This window comes from Plenodomus lingam (genome assembly GCF_022343315.1).
Source record: "Plenodomus lingam strain CAN1 chromosome Unknown contig_30, whole genome shotgun sequence".
In the NCBI taxonomy this organism is placed as follows: domain Eukaryota; kingdom Fungi; phylum Ascomycota; class Dothideomycetes; order Pleosporales; family Leptosphaeriaceae; genus Plenodomus; species Plenodomus lingam.
Genome location: NW_027093945.1, coordinates 477550 through 495862, shown reverse-complemented (window position 1 = coordinate 495862; position 18313 = coordinate 477550). Strand labels below are relative to the sequence as shown.

Below are 18313 nucleotides of genomic sequence, written 5' to 3'. Positions count from 1 at the left end.
TCGTCAAGACTGCTCCAGGCGACACTACAGCGTCCCGCTGCGATATGCAGTAATGGCAATGCCTCGTTATCTTACAGCGCAGAAGATCAGTCTTCTCGTCTTGACACGGCTATATTGTAGCTCTACCCTTCCATCCTCTGCAACAATACCCGTTCTATCATTCATTCTCGCAAGCAACATACCTGCGGCATCATCTAGCGCGCGGGCTCGACGATCTTCAATCCCGGCTCGACAAGATGCTTCCATGTCAATAGACGAATTTGAAGATGTTCTTCAGGGCCACGCTTCCAGTATGCCTGGTCGGACGTTGTTGGATATCTTCCTCAAGCACATGTGGGAAATCAATTCCTTCGACGCACTGCACACCTTGTTTGACAGTATCAAGGAATTGATTGAGATGCCGCCATCGGAGTCCCAGGATGGAGAGGCACCAGATCGGATCTATCTTTCCAAGACATCTCCACTAGGCGTGTTTGTCCGCAGGGCCCATTTGGAATTCACCAGGCTACAATTTGACGATTCGATGAAGCTATGGTCCTCTTTCATCAGATATAGAGCACCCACAGCGCAATGGACGAAGAGATTGGCAGGGCTGGCCTCAAGTGGAGTAGACACTGTGGTATCGGAGATGGGCTTGAGTTCTGGCGATCCTGTTTTCGAAGTTGCATACGGACATCTGCAAGATGAGGAGGAGCACAAAGAGGCGACCAGCACAGATGACCTGGACCGGATACTGGACTTCCAACTCGAGCGACTGCAGAAATTTGGTAATCGCGTTCCGGAAACCATGAAGATTCAGCTTCGTAAAATGGTCAACTCATCAGGCCTCGTCCATCGCCAGGCGCATCTGGTACAGTTCTTTGATGCATGGAAAGCTGGAGACTACACTTCGGCATTTGACCATCTTCATCGCTACTACGATTACGCCATGCATACTCGCGAGAAGATTCATTACCAGTATGCACTACTCCATATGGCAATCTTGCAGGCAGACTTTGGCTGCTTCGGCGAAGCTATAGCAGCCATCAACGAGACTATTGCTACAGCTCGAGAAAACCAAGATATGACGTGTCTGAGTTTCAGCTTAAGCTGGTTGAATCACATGGCCAAAGCATATCCCAAACAAATGAAGGGCGCAGGATACATGAGTATGCTCGGCAGCGAGAGAGATGCCTTGACATTCCTCAAGGCAAAAGCGAAGGAGAACAAGATGTGGACACTGTTGAGCGCAAGTTTGCTAAACGAAGCCAAGTTGGCTCTTTCAACAGTAAGTCGACCGGGGTGTCGAGTTCATTCCGTATCTAATAAGTCATCCAGGGCGACTCTGTGCCGCGAGCGCTTGAGCACATTTATCAAGCATCCCATCTTACCATCAGAGAGAACGTCAACATCTTCGGCAGCCAGATGTTACTTACATCCACGCTCTACTCCCGTCTTGGTATACCACACATGTCCCATGTACACTGTGAGCTTCTCCTCGACTGCTACGACTACTCATGTCCTGTTGACGAGCGCATTCGGGCTATCGGACGACGAGCTTTCATCATCAGTCAAGAAGGTCGCTACAATGAGGCAATAGCTACACTAGAAGCCATCGACCCGTCGCTACGCAAGTCGCTCAAGTTTCACCAATATATTCTTCATTGCATCGGTCTTATGAAGCTGAAGCGAGCTATCCGGAGGTACCCATCTCTACATCAGTTTATTTCCACAAACGAACTCACTAACGGTACTAGATCGGACTGGGCAACTTGCACTCATCTCCTCGAAACCCTCAAACCCCCCTCCGATCCCATCGCAGACCCTCTCGACCCGGAGCTCTCGTTTCTCCAACATGAGATCTACATCGACTACCTCATCTCCCGTGGCTCCTACTCCGAAGCCTTCAGCGCCATATCCACTCTCGCGCAGTCACTCAAGGAAGACAATGCGGACACGCTGCAACGCGTGGCTGTCCTGCTCATGAAAGCGATTCTCTTTGCAAATATTGGAAAGCCAGAGAAGGGCTTTAGCGTTGCGCTTCGAGCGGCGAGCGTTAGCTACAGGGCCCGCCTGATGCCGAGTCTGTGGAATAGCGTGGGCCTGTTGGGGAATATACTGAACTCGCTGGGGGAATGTGAAAGCGCGAGACGCTTGATTGAAGGCGTGCTGCCGCAGGTTTGTTCTTTGCATCCTTGCTCGGGTAGTTTGGAAAGAAAAGAAGAAATTGTACTAATACTGCTACAGGCCCTCGAAGGTTCAGACCACATGCTCGTTGCCACTCTCTACTCTCATCTCGCCGACTCCTACATGGGCCTTGCCAGTCCAGATCCCAACCCAGATCCCAGTCCAGATGAACAAAAGGCTCCAGCTACTCCTTCCTCTCCCAAGACGACACGGTCCCGAGCGGGCAAGATTGCAAAGGCGGAGCTGTACATTGATCGTGCGCGGGAGTACTACAAGAAGTGCGACTACCTGGATGGCGAGTGCGAGCAGCTGATGAAGAAGGCTATTATTGCGAAGTTGAGGGGTGATGAGAAGTTGGCGGAGGAATGGGCACAAAACCATAATCGGGTGTGGGAAGAAGGGATGCGGAGGATTGAGGTGGATGTGTGACTGGGCAGACCAATACAAAGAGAAGTTAGTCACAAGAGGGTTGATGAGTAGAAGCACCGGAGTCAATCAAGAGACATATGAAATGAATTGGTGGTCTACGTGCTTCCCCAGCTTGCGCTCGTACTATATACACGACCAATCTTGCAGGTATCTTCCCAAAAGTCGATGAATCTAGAGTTAAGCCAGTGCTCTGCAGTCGGTTGGAGGGTGCATCTACTAGTCCTTCTTGTGGTAGTTGACCTTGTCGTTCCAGAAAAAAGTCTACAAACCTCATCAGCATGCCAATTTCGCCGTTCAAGGAGGCCTTTGAGAAGGCGAGGGATAGGTCATACCTTGTCACCATCTCCGAAGAAGAAGTTCTTGGTGCGGATGTTCTGGTAGGAGTACTCGGGCCTCTCGGATCGGGGGTGCACTTCCTCCTCGTGGGCGACGTGCTCCCAATGGGCGTCCCATCTGATCTTTGCGTTGACCGCGGCGACGATGATGCAAGGAACGGCGACACTGTCTCTCCGTCAGCCAAGATTCTTTCTTCTTCTCCGTCTTCTTTTCCTGCATGCCCCAATCTCCTCGCTCCGATACACACATCGCCCTGCCAACTCTCTCTCGATCCCGACGAGTGTTCTTTACATCGTTCTCCCCTCACACCAGCCTCCTCTCCCGCGTGGTTCAGACTTACTAAAGCGACAACTTGCGCCAGAACTCGCCAGACTCCTCGGCGTGCTGGGCAATGCGGGCACGCTCGCGGTTGAACTCGTTGTCCTCGGCACCAGCAAACTGCTTGGGGGTCTCGGAGCTGTAGTTGCGGCGGCCGGCGCGGAGGGGTGCGCGGGTAATGGCCATGCGCTGCGACGAGCGGGCAAGGATGCGTTGGGCGAACATGATTCCGTGGTATGGGTGGAGTGGAGAGTCGAGTCAATTGAGTGTGTCCGGGGACGGTGGGGGTTGGGGGGGATTCAGTCTGACGCTGCGAGAGAAGAAGCTCGAATTGACGAAACAGAGGCTTGGCATTGACATGCGAGAGTTGGATTGGGGGTCAGGCCACGCGGAATGTTCCGACAGCCGGCGCATGGATTGTGTGTGTTTGCATCATTGGCGCGGTTTGCACAGTCATGTGACGTCGTGACTTGTCCCCTGCTCACTGCTCACTGCTCCCCCGTCCCGTGGCGCGTCCTCTCAACTGTGTCGAGGCGAATCAAATAGAACCACAGAGACAAGGCAGAACGGGAGGTGTCATGGTTTGCATCCACGCCCATCCAACGACGCCATGGTCCGCATCACGACGTGGAATGTCAATGGCATTCGCAACCCTTTTGGCTACAAACCATGGAGCACCAATCGGACGTTCAATGCCATGTTTGATATCCTCCAGGCGGATATCGTCATCATGCAAGAGCTGAAGATCCAACGCAAAGACTTGACTGATGACATGGTGCTTGTGCCCGGCTTTGACTGCTACTTCAGCTTGCCCAAGCATAAGAAGGGTCGGTACTACTCACTTGGGCAATCTTGGACCGCGCATAGACATCACGTGCTGATAGGTGTAGGATACTCTGGTGTGGGAATATATACTCGCCAATCCGTATGCGCCCCAATACGGGCTGAAGAAGGCCTCATGGGCGTTCTATGTCCACCCAACTCATCCACACCCTACCGCGAACTTCCTGAATCGACTTCCATAGGCGGCTACCCTACGCCCTCTCAAGTAGCCGATATTGGTGATGTCGACCCAGCAGCCCTCGACGCAGAAGGTCGATGTCTCGTTCTTGAATTTCCTGCCTTTGTTCTCTTCGGCGTGTACAGTCCAGCAAACAGCAATGGCCTCAGGGACGACTTCCGGCTCGGCTTCCTCATGATGTTGGACGCAAGAATCCGCAATCTGAAGAAGATGGGAAAAAATCTCATCCTCACTGGCGATCTCAATGTCTCCCGGGATTTAATCGACACGGCAAAGGCAGATGATCATATGCGAGCCGAAGGCATGACGCACGAAGAGTACCTCAGCACACCAAACCGCCGAATCTTCAACCAGCTTCTTTTCAATGGGAAAGTGCCTGGAAAACGAGACAAGGGACGGGAAGAGCCGGTTCTTTACGATCTCTGCCGCGAGTATCACCCCGATCGCGAAGGTATGTTCACACACTGGGAGCAAAAGATCAACGCACGGCCGGGTAATTTTGGATCACGGATCGACTTCATACTATGCAGCATAGAGATCAAGGATTGGTTCATGGAGGCCAACATTCAAGAAGGCTTGATGGGCTCAGATCACTGTCCAGTGTACGCTGTGACGAAAGACAAAGTGTCAGTGGGGCGCAGTCAGGAGGCCGCAGCTGAAGCTGAGCATCCAGAAGAAGAAAAGCACATTCTGGATTCGATGAACCCTACTGGCATGTTCCAAGGTGGTGTTCGGTTACGGGAATACGATCCGTCCAGAGACATGCCGGCATTGAGTGGAAAGCGGCTTCCCGAGTTCACAAAGCGAAGAAACATCCGAGACATGTTTAGCAAAAAGCCAGCACTATCCAAATCCGCTTCGACAACTCGGTCCACGCTCAATGAAGGAACAGCGCCGTCGAGTGCCATGATCGCGGACCCTTCATCTACTGCTACCACCGAGGCGAACAAAGCACTTGCGCCACCAACATCCACTGCGAACGGCGACAAAGCACCCCTTGTAACCCCCCTGAACTCTCCCGAAAAGAGACGTGCCTCTGCTTCCGCCTCACCCGGAAAAACCCTCAAGCGATCCAAATCCAACAACCCAGTCGCCGGATCCAATCCCACCAAAGGCCAACAATCACTCAAAGGCTTCTTCCTCACACGCAGTAAACCAACCGAACCCAGCCCAACCAAAGACGAAGCACCTCTGTCGGTGCCCTCCACTCCCGCTGTCCCCACCGGCGATCCTTCATCCCAATCCGCTACCGGCGCCCCCGACCTCTCCGTCTCTCAAACGTCCGAGACCTACGATCCCGACCCGCTCGCCACACAAGAAGCATCACGGGAATCCTGGTCAAAGCTCTTCTCCAAGAAACCGACGCCACGGTGTGAGCATGGCGAGCCGTGCATCACGCTGACGACGAAGAAGCCGGGCATGAATTGTGGGCGGCAATTTTACATGTGTCCGCGGCCCATTGGGCCGAGTGGGCAGAAGGAGACGGGGACGCAGTGGCGGTGTGGGACGTTCATCTGGAGTAGTGATTGGAAGGGCAGCTGAGAGGTTTGGTGAGGTTGGAGGAGGAATAGTAAGGCGTACACATCGTTTGTGTTCGCGGGTTGTACGGGGGATGTCTGATACAGAGTTCAATTGCGAATAGCATGGACGGGGTAGAGCGCGCATCAAGGACTGGAATAGCTCTGATAGTATCAAGGGCTTTCAAACGGTGGCTACATTTGCCATTGTAGCAAGCAAACGTGAAATACTAAAGTAATAACAGACAGCTTCCCGTTTGATTTGGCGAACAAACATGGAAGTCAACATGACACACCTTTCACGACTCGAATACAAAGCCCATCACCGTCAAACAACACACACAAACACATACGGCGAACTCAACAAAATCAGCTTGTCAGTCACCAGATGCAGAAGCTGCATTTCTCAGCACGCAGAATGCTGGATCGTCATGCTGAAATCTTTCACTGCGCCAGCACGCATGGCGTTTTCTCAACACCGGCTTTGGAATCGGCGTGTGTCTGGTGGCGAAAGATGGTAACGTTTTCGCGCGGGTTTGGATGTCCTTGGTTGAGGGGATGTGACGGTGCGATGTTTGGGTGATGTGATGGTTTGGGGGGGAAGATGTTTTGTGTGCAAGGGGCTGGGTAGCATATATACCTATAGCAGCATACGGTAAAAGGTGAAAATGTACAGGTTGGATATCTTCTCCTTATTACAGTACCGCATACCAACGATTCTAACATTAATACATCTTTCCACCATCCCAGCCTCAAAAGTCACCTCTTCTCCGCTGTTACTCACATCTCTAAGTCCCATCCACCACGCATCCCTCAGGTCCATACCTCAACCTTGGTCCGAACTACACCCCATTCCCCAGCCTCAATTGCGGTTGAAAACGGCCCGATTACGAAGCTCGTGACCCCTGTCGCCCTTGCCGCAACGTGGTATCGCGCGGGAGATCTTGGTGTTCCGGAACAGGGGGTGGGCGGAGAGGAGTCCGGTTGTGTGACGAGGTTATTTGGACATCGGTTGCTGAAGAGGGAGAATGGGGAGAGGGTGTAGTGGTGACTGAGCACGTTGTGATGATATTGGGATTGCTTGTAGGAGGAGTTTGTGAGTTGGTGTGTGTTTTGAAGTGAGTGTATGTGGATTGGGGGGTGCGGTTGGGCGGTTTTGGCGGAGGGATGGGGGAGAGGTGGTGAATTGGGAGGGGGCATGGTTGGAGAAAATGATCATTGGTATATGAATTTACTTTTGTGATTCTACTGCCAGGCTTGCCGCAAAGATGCACTGTTGAGACTTGGCCATGCCCATGCAGTCTGCGGAGTGTGTTCGAGATTGCGAAAGGGGCACAAGTTGCACGGGCCCTGGGCGGGGATATGGTAGGTAACTTGCAGATATGTTTTCTTGATATATAAAGAACGTCCTGTATGCGTCCTGCCACTCTTGACGGGGATTTGCACATGTTGTTGGCATCAAAAACGCCGCTGTCCAGACAGTTACCATGCCGTGAAGCATGATACAATTCATCTTAGCGAATATCTGAGGAAGCTAAAAGTTTCCTTCTACCTCAAAGATGCTTGGTTCAATCGTCTGCCAGGCCTGCCACAAACGTGTCATGCGTTTCACTTCAAACGGCCATGTCCGTGCCCCTGGGCTGCGGCGTACCAGACCGTGGAAAGTTTCCGGGCATACGACCGAGGGGATGTTTGCATTGTAGGAGCTGTTTACAATACTTACAAACTATCTCCTCCGGTATTGCTGCCAGACCTGCCACAATAGCCGGCCAAGCGTGATGGTCATCGCTTGGCATTCACCTAAACCAAAGACACACCACCACACCACAACCACTTACCCACCGGCCCCCAGACATTACAGAAGTCTTCATCAACACTATACGCAACTACAGTAACCAGCCTGCCACGCCTGCCGCGCTCAACGTTGAATAATACGCCACTTTCACCTCCGCCTCCACACCCATTCTGACTTCTCCAACCCCAACCCACCATTCTCCAAACCCGCTGAAATTTACGGACCTGTACCAAACACACTCGAAAGGTCAGACCCCAACATCCTGCCAGGCCTGCCAAAAAGCCGCGCATATGGCGGCGCTCATCCAAACTCATCCGCCATTGTTCACTTCGACTTTCAGAGAAGTTTCCTCCATGAGCATGGGTGCCAGCAAGGTCCGGTGAGATAAAAATGTTCTTGTATATGTAAATAAGGACCAGGAAACACCTTGCCAGGCTGACCGCAAATTTGGTGGGTTGGCGTGGGATAATGTGTGGAGGGAAGTGTTGGGCGACGTCTCGTGGGGCGAAAACACCGTGGAATGGATGGACATGGGAAACCCAGTGTTAAGATACATGAACAGATTTATTAGAGATATCTTACGAAGTAACTTACAAGTATTACAGAGATTCAAGTCAAGTGGGTCGACATTCACGGCTGGGGACTTGGGCTGCACCGCGTATCCATGGTCTCAACACCACAGATACATCACCACCAGTAAGCACTAGAAGACCCATTTTGTACGAAGGAACTCGTTATTCATCCATATTGATTTAGCTACACTATGCACTGCCCGAAGAAAACTCAATCACTGTGATACCGCAGTACCACCAGTGTCCACCCATCAAAGCCATAGGCTCGAGCAAAATGCTGCTAGGACAAAAATCCTCGCAAAAACGAATCCGAAAACGCCATTTTTCTCTCGCAAAGATGAGCCTGTCGATAGGGCTATCCATGTATGCGTGTTAGATGCTCGATGCACTCCATAGCCAGTCGTTGCTCTCGTCATTATGCAAGTGTAATAAAGGGTATGCGCATACCATAACGCCATGATCATGTTCAATAGAGAGCCATCAAAAGTACGGTAATGACCAGCCGGTCGAGGGATACCGCATGGCGAATTAAGGGATTGCTGGGATAGGCGAACTCGTATGTAAGGGCCGTGCAAATGCATGCCGAAATGAAGGATTCGAAAACTGGGGTCCAGTCTTTGCGCAAGGGCGACCCAGACAGACCAAGATTAGACAAATCCTCGGCTGGTACATCGCTCCAGGTATGGAGTAAATCATATTAGGACGCTGCTGATGTGCACATAGCAGACTAGGAAGAGGCCTAGAAGGAAGGCATGTGAGGGCAGGAAGAGAGGGTGACATTTGTGCCGGCTCCGGCCAAGAACTCAGCATTCCAATCGATATAAGGAGAAAAAATGGCATCTTCAGGAACTGAATCAACAGAATCACAGTTGCGAGCGAAGTCGTCAGGATTGAAGTCCCCGGGGACGAACCCCTCGGAAGCGAGGTCTTCAGAAGCAAAGTCCCCAGCAGAGAAGCCTTCAGAGGCGAGGTGCTCGGGAGAGAAACCTTCAGTTACGCAGTCCTGGGGCGCGAAATATTCAGAGACGGGCTCCTCGGGAGAGAAGCCTTCAGTTGCGAAATCTTCGGGAACTGAATTTGAAACAGAACTGATAGCAATGGAGTTGGCAGGAGCGGCGTTGGCAGCAACTAAGTTGGAAGCATTGTTGGAAGCATTGGCAGCACGGTGGGCCTCAGCTTGCATGTGCTCCAAGTACATTGCATCGAGCATTGCATCTGACATGAGGTGGTAGAAGGGCGAATCGACAGCTTCAGGCGGCTCTCTAGCACACTTAGCATTCTTGATGTGCGCAGCGGTGGCTTCGGCATGGAGAGCGCGGATGACCTGTTTATTGTTCCGGTTCATCCTACGCCTGCCACGAGCGCGCTCTCGCGCTTGATGCGATAGGAATGTTGCTGAAACAGTGTTCGCATCGGCAACATAGCCGAGTGCATAGCCACCAGCTTTGGCGAAGTTGATGATATCGTCGACAGAAAGAGGTGTCTCAGTGGCTTGGGAACGAACCGGAGTGACCTCGAAGGCATCATTACGTGAGAGTGTAGGCGCTCCTTCCTTATCAATGGTGAGGGTCCAGCCATGATACTCGAGATATGTCTCTCGGGAAGGGATGTTCAGAATGGGGCAGACGATAGCGAAGAACTCATCGAGCGGAGCATTGTTCTTGCCAATCTGGTCACGGATCAAGGACCAGGCCTTGGCCATTAAAGACCAAAGCGACTTGTTAGGGTCTACCTCCCAAATCATACCAATGGGCTGCGAGAGCAACTTCATGGGGATCGACTTGAACATGGGGATCGCAATGTAGTAACCTGAATGTCAGCAGAGTTCAATTGTGAAGAAAGAGCGGAACTCACAACGAAAGCCAACGAAGGCGTTGAGAGCTTTCTTGTTCTTCTCTGGAACCGTGCTGCGACCAGCGACAGCAGGGACAATGCGAGGTGCAGCCAGAAGCGCAGCTGTGAGAGCAGCCTGCGCCGCCGGCTCACGAATGGACCGCATCAAGTGCGCCATCTGAGCCCCGGTACGAGTGGTGAGGTAGCGACCAACTTCAGCAGAAGTGGGATCTCTAACGACCGCTCGGGCAAATGCCTCAGATGTTGAATGCATGAGAGCGAGTTGCAAGAGTTTATCGTAAAGTATTGATCGAGCTATGCTCCTGCGGCTGGTTGAAAAAGGTTGATTGAATAAAAAAGAGGTTGTGGGAAGTAAGTGGGTGAGTGGGTGGCTTGAAAACGAAACAAAGACGAAAGAAAAGGACTATAACCATGGCGGGGCAGGCAACAGACAAAATTGTCAGTGCATTCACGGAGGTCAGTGCATTCACCGTGGGCTTCACCAGTACTTGCATCGAGCGTGTAAAGGTGTAGCGTTTCTTGGCAAGGCGAGTGCACAATGTAATAGCGCTCGCAAGCCAACGGGTTGGAGCAACATTACTTTACGAACGAGACTTCTTGGTTGTCTTACTACCTGAGACAGATCGGGGGTGAGGCACATAGGAGCAATTACACGCTTCAAATCTTCAAGCCACCAGGGTAGCGGTCATCAAACCCCTATTAATTTTTGTTAGCAAAGACTTGTCTTTTCTTTGCTGCAGTACCGACAAGCTCTTCTCTATCTTTGCACTCTGTGCGTTCTTATATTAAGGCGCACATTCATTGAATAAGGCCAGCAGCCCTCTCCAGCAACATGAACCGCTTGATATTCCCACAATGTGAACGGTGAGCTGCAGCATATTACAATGCTTCGGAGGCCATCAGATTCCAATATCGCCGTTCACTGGCCCATGAGATCTGCTTGCCGTCACTGTCCAGTCTCTGACTTGACCTTTCCAGTCTGCTATCCTGCCGCCTGTTACTCGAACAATGACAACTCTGTTTTCAGCTCCATCCACATAAGACTTCGTGCCACTATCATCGTTTCCTTCCCCATCCGCAGCAATGATCTCGTTGTTATTCAAGCTAATTCCGCTCCACAGGCCTCCTTCGGCTGAGGAGTTCGAGTACAGATCCTCGCCACTAGGACCGAAGGTGTTGTTCGCTAAATGTTGCGATTTGTACCAAATTTCTTGTTCGGAACCGGAGGGTACGAATTCAGCAATACCGTTGATTGTAGTACTAATCCTGCTAAGAGATGCAGTGTTCATGCCGAGAAGCAGTTCAGCGAGCGAGCCTGAGCGTGGAGATGGTCGGGCAGGTGATGGTGATCGGCCAGGCTGGTTCAAAGTCGGGGGTCGGTGCGAGATCCAGTCATGAACTAAGAGTGAGACAAGGGTATTCGACTCAAGGTTTCTTGTCTTCCGACTTGACGCTGGCGTTGTCATAATGATTATTGGTGTCTGACAATACGGCGTGCTGGGCAGATAGGTATAATTCATCAAAGACACATGGGGAACGTTGTCCGCGCATGTTGCCAGATGAAGCTGTCCATTAAGGTCAGATACAATATGAACTGCAAATGAACTTCCTCTGATGCGATCTGGAAAAACACGAAGCGCCTCATGAACATGCGGCTTGGAAACAGCGTTGCCAAGGTATGTTAATCTTACTTTGGGGGAAGGCAGATGACATGAGCAAGACAACAGAGGAAACTTTCAATATATCATCACTGATGCTGGGATCGGAGTAGGATGCGAACAGTTACATTGGGGTGTACGTACAAAGCGGGCATTCTGAAGGCAAGTCACGACTTCGTCCGGTAATCCGTCTGGCATCGTGGACCCAAGAAGCTCTGAATGCGAGATCATTTTTGCTGTATCCACTAATGAAGCGTATCTTCAGAATAAGAGGGTAGATAAAGGACTGCTGTCGTGAGTTGCTGCAGTGGGTTGCGCTGGAACAAGAGGGGGTGCACAACATGACGTTGAAGTACATCTAACTAGTACCGGTACCTGCCGCTACCCTGGCCAGAGCTGCTATCTTCGGAACTAAGCATCGCAACAAAGAGACGTCAAGCAAGACGGCTGCAACCACCACACTGCCCACAATGACAACTCCGCCCTCTATCCCCCCTATTGACAGCACCGACGGTTTTAGCCCAGACCTGAACAACGCCGTCACAGCGAAAGAAGAGGGCTCCTCGGCTTCGCCCGGCGATGGACCAGCCGCGTCTTCGTCACACCAGCAGACTACTCTGCCAGATGCGCACACACAACAGCGGGTGCATGATGTCCTACACTCTGATGTTGGCGTCGCAACGCTACTCAGTCGTTTGAAGGCCAGCATCGCGAGTGCTAGAGTGGGTGTGGATCAGCCTGGCGCTACGCACATAGACGCTTACGCATCCGCAGGACTTCTCCAATTTCCTCAAGCGTCGCGGCGCTCTAGAAGAGGAGCACGCTGGTAGCCTTAAGAAATTGAGCCGCCTTACTCTCGATGCCGTGCGCAAGTCAGAAGCTCGCCACGAGAGCTACCAGGCGCAGTTTGAGCAGGTCCTTCACGCCAACGAGCGCATTGCAGAGAATGGCACCCAATTCGGTCTCGCCCTTCACGCCATGCACGACAATCTACTGCAGTTGGCCAACAAAATGGACGCAAATCGCAAGACATGGAAACAACAAGGATTGGCGGCGGAGAACAAGGTGCAGGAAGCGGAGAGGCTGGCCGAGAAGGCCAAGGCGAAGTATGACCAGCTGGCTGAAGACCTTGACCGCGTAAAAACAGGCGACACAGGTGCAGGCAGGAAGTTCGGTCTCAAAGGGCCTAAATCAGCCGCCCAGCATGAAGAGGATCTGCAGCGCAAGACTCAGGCAGCAGATCAGGATTACGCCAGCAAGGTACAGACAGCTCAGACGTATCGCAAGGAGTTGGTCACAACTTTGCGTCCACAAACAGTTGCAGCACTATTGGACCTCATCAAGGAGACGGATGCTGCCTTGACAATGGAGATGCAGAAATACGGTATGTGCATCGCATCAAGTATCCCATATATTCACTGAAATGATTAGCATCTTTCAACGAGAAGCTGGTTGTGAACAACGGCCAGGTAGTTAGCCCACAACCGCTCAAAGACAGCAGCGCCCATCCCCCCCCAAGCATGAATCAACTCATCTACCAGATCAATAATGATAGGGACTTTGATGAGTTCATATTGGCAAACGCCTCAAAGGCTCCTCTAGCCAAGTCTGAGCTACACTACGTCAAGCATCCAACCCAAACCCCAACACAGTCCCATCCAACATCAGTCCCGACCGTGGCTGGAGGGGAACGCCCGTCTCTACAAATCCAAAGCCAGCCACAGACAATATTTCCTATTCAGCAAACAGACGTGCAACCTACACCAGTATCCTCACACATCGAGTCTGCACAGCAGCCACATATGCCTGGTTACTCACAGGAGCCGACAATGTCTTCGCAGAAAATCCAAGCCCAGGCGCCACCCCACAATAATTCTGCTCAATCTCCGGTCATGCAGAATCCATATCCGCAAGTTGAATATCCTCGAGGACCGATAGGTCAGGCTACAGCGCAGCAGACCAGTGGCGTTCTCTATAACAGCTCCCAACCCCCTGTAAACCCTGTCTTTGGTATAACTCTTGAGGACCTGTTCCGCCGTGATGGCTCACCTGTACCTATGGTTGTGTATCAGTGTATACAGGCGGTGGACCTATATGGTCTGGAGGTAGAGGGTATATACCGGATCCCCGGCACCTCGTCTCATATTCAGCAAATGAAGGCGCTGTTTGACAGTGGTATGTAAAACTGATGATGCGCCATGTTGAACAAGATTTAATCATACAAAGACGCCTCTCAGGTTGACTTCCGGAACCCTGAAGCGTTTCAACATGACGTCAACAGTGTCGCCGGTTTACTGAAGCAGTTTTTCCGCGAACTGCCCGATCCGCTCCTCACTCGCGAGTTCTACAGCAAGTATATCGATGCCGCACGAATCGACGACGATACGATGCGCCGAGACTCTATGCATGCGTTAATTAATGCACTGCCTGATCCAAACTACGCGACACTTCGCGCACTTGCTCTCCACTTACATCGTGTTCAACAATCTTCGGAAGTTAATCGTATGAGCACAGCGAATCTCGGTATTTGTTGGGCGTAAGTCACGCCGGTTCCTCCATCATCCGCCAGCACTAACAGGATGCAGACCATCTATTATGGGCCCACATAAAGGCAACATGGCAGACGCTGGCTTACAGGCTAGAGTGATCATTACCATCTTAGACAATGTGCTACAGATCTTCGATGAGGATTAAGATTATGTTTGCCATACACCCAAAATGGCGACTTCTAACCAATGCCACATGCGACCCGATTTAGAAAGTCGTCTCTGGAGCGTAATGGAAAGGCTACAGATATTATCTCGGAACAATGATTTATGATATACTTGTCTGGCGATGTCAGTGGTGAAATTGTATTCGTACATCGAGAATGGAGGCGAAACTCCTGAGTAGGATAAAAGGAGACACTCTCTGAAGCGTTAGAGGAAATCTATGTCGCAGTGGTTGTGAGAAGCTTGGGGCATGTCAAATAGTGTAGGCTGCGATCATGAGCCAACCCAAGTGTGATACAGATATCAAGGATCAGATTGACGACCCATCACGTGATTCAACGGGATAGGTGCGCCAGTGCAGCATGTGTGGGGCGAGCTTGCCCCAGGTTCCAATGTTTCCCCTTCGGGTAAAGCGTAGGAAGCGACAGGGGAGCTACACGTACAGTGAGGGGAAGCTCGCTCCAACCCGCACGTAACCCAGGCGAGCGTCTACGCAGATAAACGGCCACTTCTCCCGCTACCCGTACCTGTTGTTGACACGGCCGTCATTGCGTTTGTTACGGCTGACACAACATTGCATATTTTCAAATTCACCTGCAGTCATTGTGCACCGTCCAGCATCACCAGAGTCAACAGCAAGACACCTTGCGCCAGCCATCCCATCATGCTCACCCAACGAGCGTGCGCCGGTGTGCGTAGTCTAATGCATACACAGTATGCCCCAGGTACTTTCGTACGGGGCTTCGCGGCCAGTACTGCCCTGCAAAAGTCATCACGAGCCCCAGCACTCGCAGATATCACGCCAGAAAGCGTCGCGAGCTTCAATGCGAAGCAAAAGGAGTTCCGCGATGGCCAGAAGCGTAAAGAACAAGAAGAAAGTGCGTTGTACCTGCATGACCAAGTCTCCGTATCTATCACCTTCAGAAGCAGCCCAACCACTTGCTAACAATCAGGATTGTAGGAGAGGCTCGTGCTCGTGAGCACGAGAGTGGCCAGAAGAAAAGTGGAAAGCTCTCGTCGCTCATATATGGTACGCCCGAGGGACGTGAGCTTGACAAGGATATCGAACGCAGCTTCTCCCAAGTATTAGCTCGCGGAAAATATGTGCACTCAATCGTGTTCCACCAGGTCAAGCCAGACAAAGTTGACCAATATACCGAGCTTGTGGGCAGCTGGTATCCCAAAATGGCGGCAATTCCTGAGAACAAGGTTCATCTAGTGGGCAGCTGGAGGACTGAGGTCGGGGACTGTAACACGTTTGGTAGGATACCACTGATTGAGAACGAGATTAGTTTGCTGACACCTAGTTCACACAGTACATATCTGGGAGTACCAACGATATGAAGGCTACCACCAATCTCTTCATAATATCCAATCACAACCCGGCTTTCCAGAGTTCGATGCGAAACTCAAAGGATTAATCAGCTCGAAGCATACCTCACTTATGCAAGAGTTCTCTTTTTGGCCCACGACTCCACCGCGCCAACTAGGTGGAATTTTTGAGCTTCGCTCGTACACTCTACACCCAGGGAATTTGCTTGAATGGGAGACACACTGGCGACGAGGTCTGAAAGCCCGTCGAGAGGTTATGGAAGGTGTTGGGGCATGGTTCGTCCAAATCGGAGATCTGAATACGGTTCACCATTTGTGGCAATTTGCCAACCTCGAAGAACGGAAAATCAGGCGCGAACAGAGCTGGAACGTAGAAGGATGGGGGGAGACGGTGCATAAAACCGTACCGCTTATCCAAACGATGAAGAGCAGAATTCTCATACCTTGCTCGTGGAGTCCTGTAGCATGAGCTGACTTCGCAAAATTCTCTACACTATGGAATCTATCTATGTGGCTGGGAAAACACTGCGAAGAAAACATTTTCTGGGTAGAGCCGTGTCGGATGGATGGTGGGCTTCTCTTTCTCTGTCTATCAGGAGGTCGAAAGACCGTGCCTCTGTTGTCTTTTAGCATGTACGATTTCTATGTGGCACAATGCATGCGATCATTCTAAGTCATATTGTAAGTCACAATAGAACCTATGAAGACTCTGTCCAATGGTTACGTTCGTAAAGCTAGATGTTGGCTAGATGTGAATTCGCGACCAAAACAGGCTGCAAAGTGGACTGACTGGAGGTCCGACGTCATTCGAGCTCGGACCAAGTCCCCAGAATCACGCACATGCAACGATACAAATGTCCTTTCTGCATAATGCAGCAACAAATATCACACGTCAACAACACCACTTCTGCCCTGTCGCCACGAAAGCTCAATAGTCATGGTGTACATTCGCCAGGACAAGCTACCCAGGCTCAAGGAGTACAAATACTCGGGTGTCGACCATAGTCTACTCTCGCAATATGTTCTCAAGCCCTTCTACAACAATGTTGTCATCAAGTGCTTTCCCATGTGGATGGCGTAAGTTTTCCCTGAGCAGCACACAAGAACGTAGCTAACATCAAATAGGCCCAACCTTGTAAGTCACAACGCGTTCAACATAGCTATGTTTGCGGACGCCCTTCCTTCCAAGCGCTCACCCCACATAGATCACACTCTCCGGGTTCGGATTCGTCGTTGTCAATTTTCTCACCATGCTTTGGTACACTCCGACACTGGACCAAGACTGTCCACGGTGGGTGTATGTCAGCTGGGCGATCGGCCTGTTCCTTTACCAAACATTTGATGCTGTGGATGGTAGCCAGGCGCGGCGAACTCACCAGAGTGGACCCCTTGGCGAGCTCTTCGATCACGGCGTTGATGCGATCAATACCACACTAGAGGTGCTTCTGTTTTCCGCCACTATGAATTTGGGACAGGGTTGGAAAACCGTGCTGACACTTTTTGCCTGTATGTTGAGAAAATGTGCCGACGACGATTACCTGGTTTAACACTGAGTAGCCTCTTTGACCTTTTATGTACAAACCTGGGACGAATATCACACTCACACTCTCACGCTTGGCGTGATATCCGGGCCTGTGGAAGGCATCCTGACGCTCTGTATTGTCTATGCATCGACGGCCTTTCTTGGTGGAGGTAGCTTCTGGCAACGTTCAATGCTTCAGAGCATTGGGGTAGCGAATCATACTTACATCCCGGATATTCTGTATAGCCTCGCCTGGAATCAGTGGCTTATGGCTTATGGCGGTGTTGTGCTTGTTTTCAACACTGTCTCAAGGTGAGTGCAAGGTAACAAAGTGATTAGGCCAAATGCTGACAGTAGCGCAGTGCTCAGAACGTCATGAAGGCACGACGAGCCCGAGGCCAGAAAACGCGCTCAGCTCTTGCAGGACTGCTCACCTTCTTTGCGGCCTGGGTGCTTATCGTGGCGTACCTATACCTCCAGCCCATTATTTTGCATCATCACCTGGTGCCGTTCATCTTCTACGCTGGGCTCATCAACGCATATTCCGTCGGTCGTATGATAATTTCGCATCTTACCAAGTCACGTTTCCCTCGTGGTAATGTGCTTATATACCCCCTGATCTACGGTGTGATTGACTCTCTTGGTCCATGGCTGCAGGAGCACATCGGTGTTGGGTGGCCTAGTGCACTAGGTAATGATGTTTACCAAGTCGCCTTCGTCTTCATGTGTCTTGGCCTAGGTGTAGGCGTCCACGGCAGTTTTGTGGTAGACGTTATTTGGACGATCTGCGATTATCTTGACATTTGGTGTCTTACCATCAAGTATCCACACCAGCCAGATGGTGCCAAGAAAGATCAATAGCTGGGTGAGGCGCGCGCGAACTACTGGGGAAAATTGTATCATTATGTTCAATTGCTGACCAGTGTTTTCCTTTAATATACGAAGAAAGATAAAGATAAAAGAGAAGCTGAATGATATAGTTGAAATGTATCTATGCGCTGGTACACACGTGCCAAGACATCTCTCCACATCCCGAGCGCAGCTGACTGAGCTAAGTCTTAATCAGGTAAACCTCCGCGAAC

The 18313-nt window shown here is 51.2% G+C and overlaps 8 protein-coding genes across 8 annotated transcripts; 5 read left to right on the top strand and 3 right to left on the bottom strand.

Moving 5' to 3' along the window:
- Window positions 1-244: 244 nt before the first annotated feature.
- On the top strand, window positions 245-2595 carry IAQ61_008467 (uncharacterized protein; the record flags this gene model as incomplete). The annotated part of the gene is made up of 4 exons (XM_003838460.2): window positions 245-1267; window positions 1318-1682; window positions 1737-2157; window positions 2227-2595. 4 exons carry the CDS (start codon window positions 245-247, stop codon window positions 2593-2595), a joined length of 2178 nt encoding a protein of 725 aa, XP_003838508.2.
- A 216-nt stretch (window positions 2596-2811) lies between these two features.
- Window positions 2812-3474, bottom strand: IAQ61_008466 (uncharacterized protein; the record flags this gene model as incomplete). Its single annotated transcript, XM_003838459.1, has 3 exons — window positions 2812-2856; window positions 2928-3096; window positions 3272-3474. 3 exons carry the CDS (start codon window positions 3472-3474, stop codon window positions 2812-2814), a joined length of 417 nt encoding a protein of 138 aa, XP_003838507.1.
- A 385-nt stretch (window positions 3475-3859) lies between these two features.
- Window positions 3860-5812, top strand: IAQ61_008465 (uncharacterized protein; the record flags this gene model as incomplete). Its single annotated transcript, XM_003838458.1, has 1 exon — window positions 3860-5812. The coding sequence occupies one exon, from the start codon at window positions 3860-3862 to the stop codon at window positions 5810-5812; it is 1953 nt and encodes a 650-aa protein (XP_003838506.1).
- A 2497-nt stretch (window positions 5813-8309) lies between these two features.
- IAQ61_008464 (uncharacterized protein) lies at window positions 8310-10357 on the bottom strand. Its single transcript, XM_066098009.1, has 2 exons — window positions 10009-10357; window positions 8310-9963 (listed from the first exon to the last, which is right to left on the bottom strand). The coding sequence occupies exons 1-2, from the start codon at window positions 10259-10261 to the stop codon at window positions 8894-8896; spliced, it is 1323 nt and encodes a 440-aa protein (XP_065952054.1). The 5' UTR covers window positions 10262-10357; the 3' UTR covers window positions 8310-8893.
- Window positions 10358-11971, bottom strand: IAQ61_008463 (uncharacterized protein). Its single transcript, XM_066098008.1, has 2 exons — window positions 11811-11971; window positions 10358-11573 (listed from the first exon to the last, which is right to left on the bottom strand). The coding sequence occupies exons 1-2, from the start codon at window positions 11895-11897 to the stop codon at window positions 10908-10910; spliced, it is 753 nt and encodes a 250-aa protein (XP_065952053.1). The 5' UTR covers window positions 11898-11971; the 3' UTR covers window positions 10358-10907.
- Window positions 11972-12136: 165 nt separating this feature from the next.
- IAQ61_008462 (uncharacterized protein) lies at window positions 12137-14360 on the top strand (the record flags this gene model as incomplete). The annotated part of the gene is made up of 5 exons (XM_003838453.2): window positions 12137-12388; window positions 12441-13050; window positions 13098-13841; window positions 13893-14202; window positions 14252-14360. The coding sequence occupies 5 exons, from the start codon at window positions 12137-12139 to the stop codon at window positions 14358-14360; spliced, it is 2025 nt and encodes a 674-aa protein (XP_003838501.2).
- Window positions 14361-15041: 681 nt separating this feature from the next.
- Window positions 15042-16178, top strand: IAQ61_008461 (uncharacterized protein; the record flags this gene model as incomplete). Its single annotated transcript, XM_003838452.2, has 3 exons — window positions 15042-15255; window positions 15339-15638; window positions 15694-16178. 3 exons carry the CDS (start codon window positions 15042-15044, stop codon window positions 16176-16178), a joined length of 999 nt encoding a protein of 332 aa, XP_003838500.2.
- Window positions 16179-16646: 468 nt separating this feature from the next.
- Window positions 16647-18092, top strand: IAQ61_008460 (uncharacterized protein; the record flags this gene model as incomplete). Its single annotated transcript, XM_003838450.2, has 5 exons — window positions 16647-16786; window positions 16835-16844; window positions 16915-17215; window positions 17267-17543; window positions 17594-18092. The coding sequence occupies 5 exons, from the start codon at window positions 16647-16649 to the stop codon at window positions 18090-18092; spliced, it is 1227 nt and encodes a 408-aa protein (XP_003838498.2).
- Window positions 18093-18313: the final 221 nt, after the last annotated feature.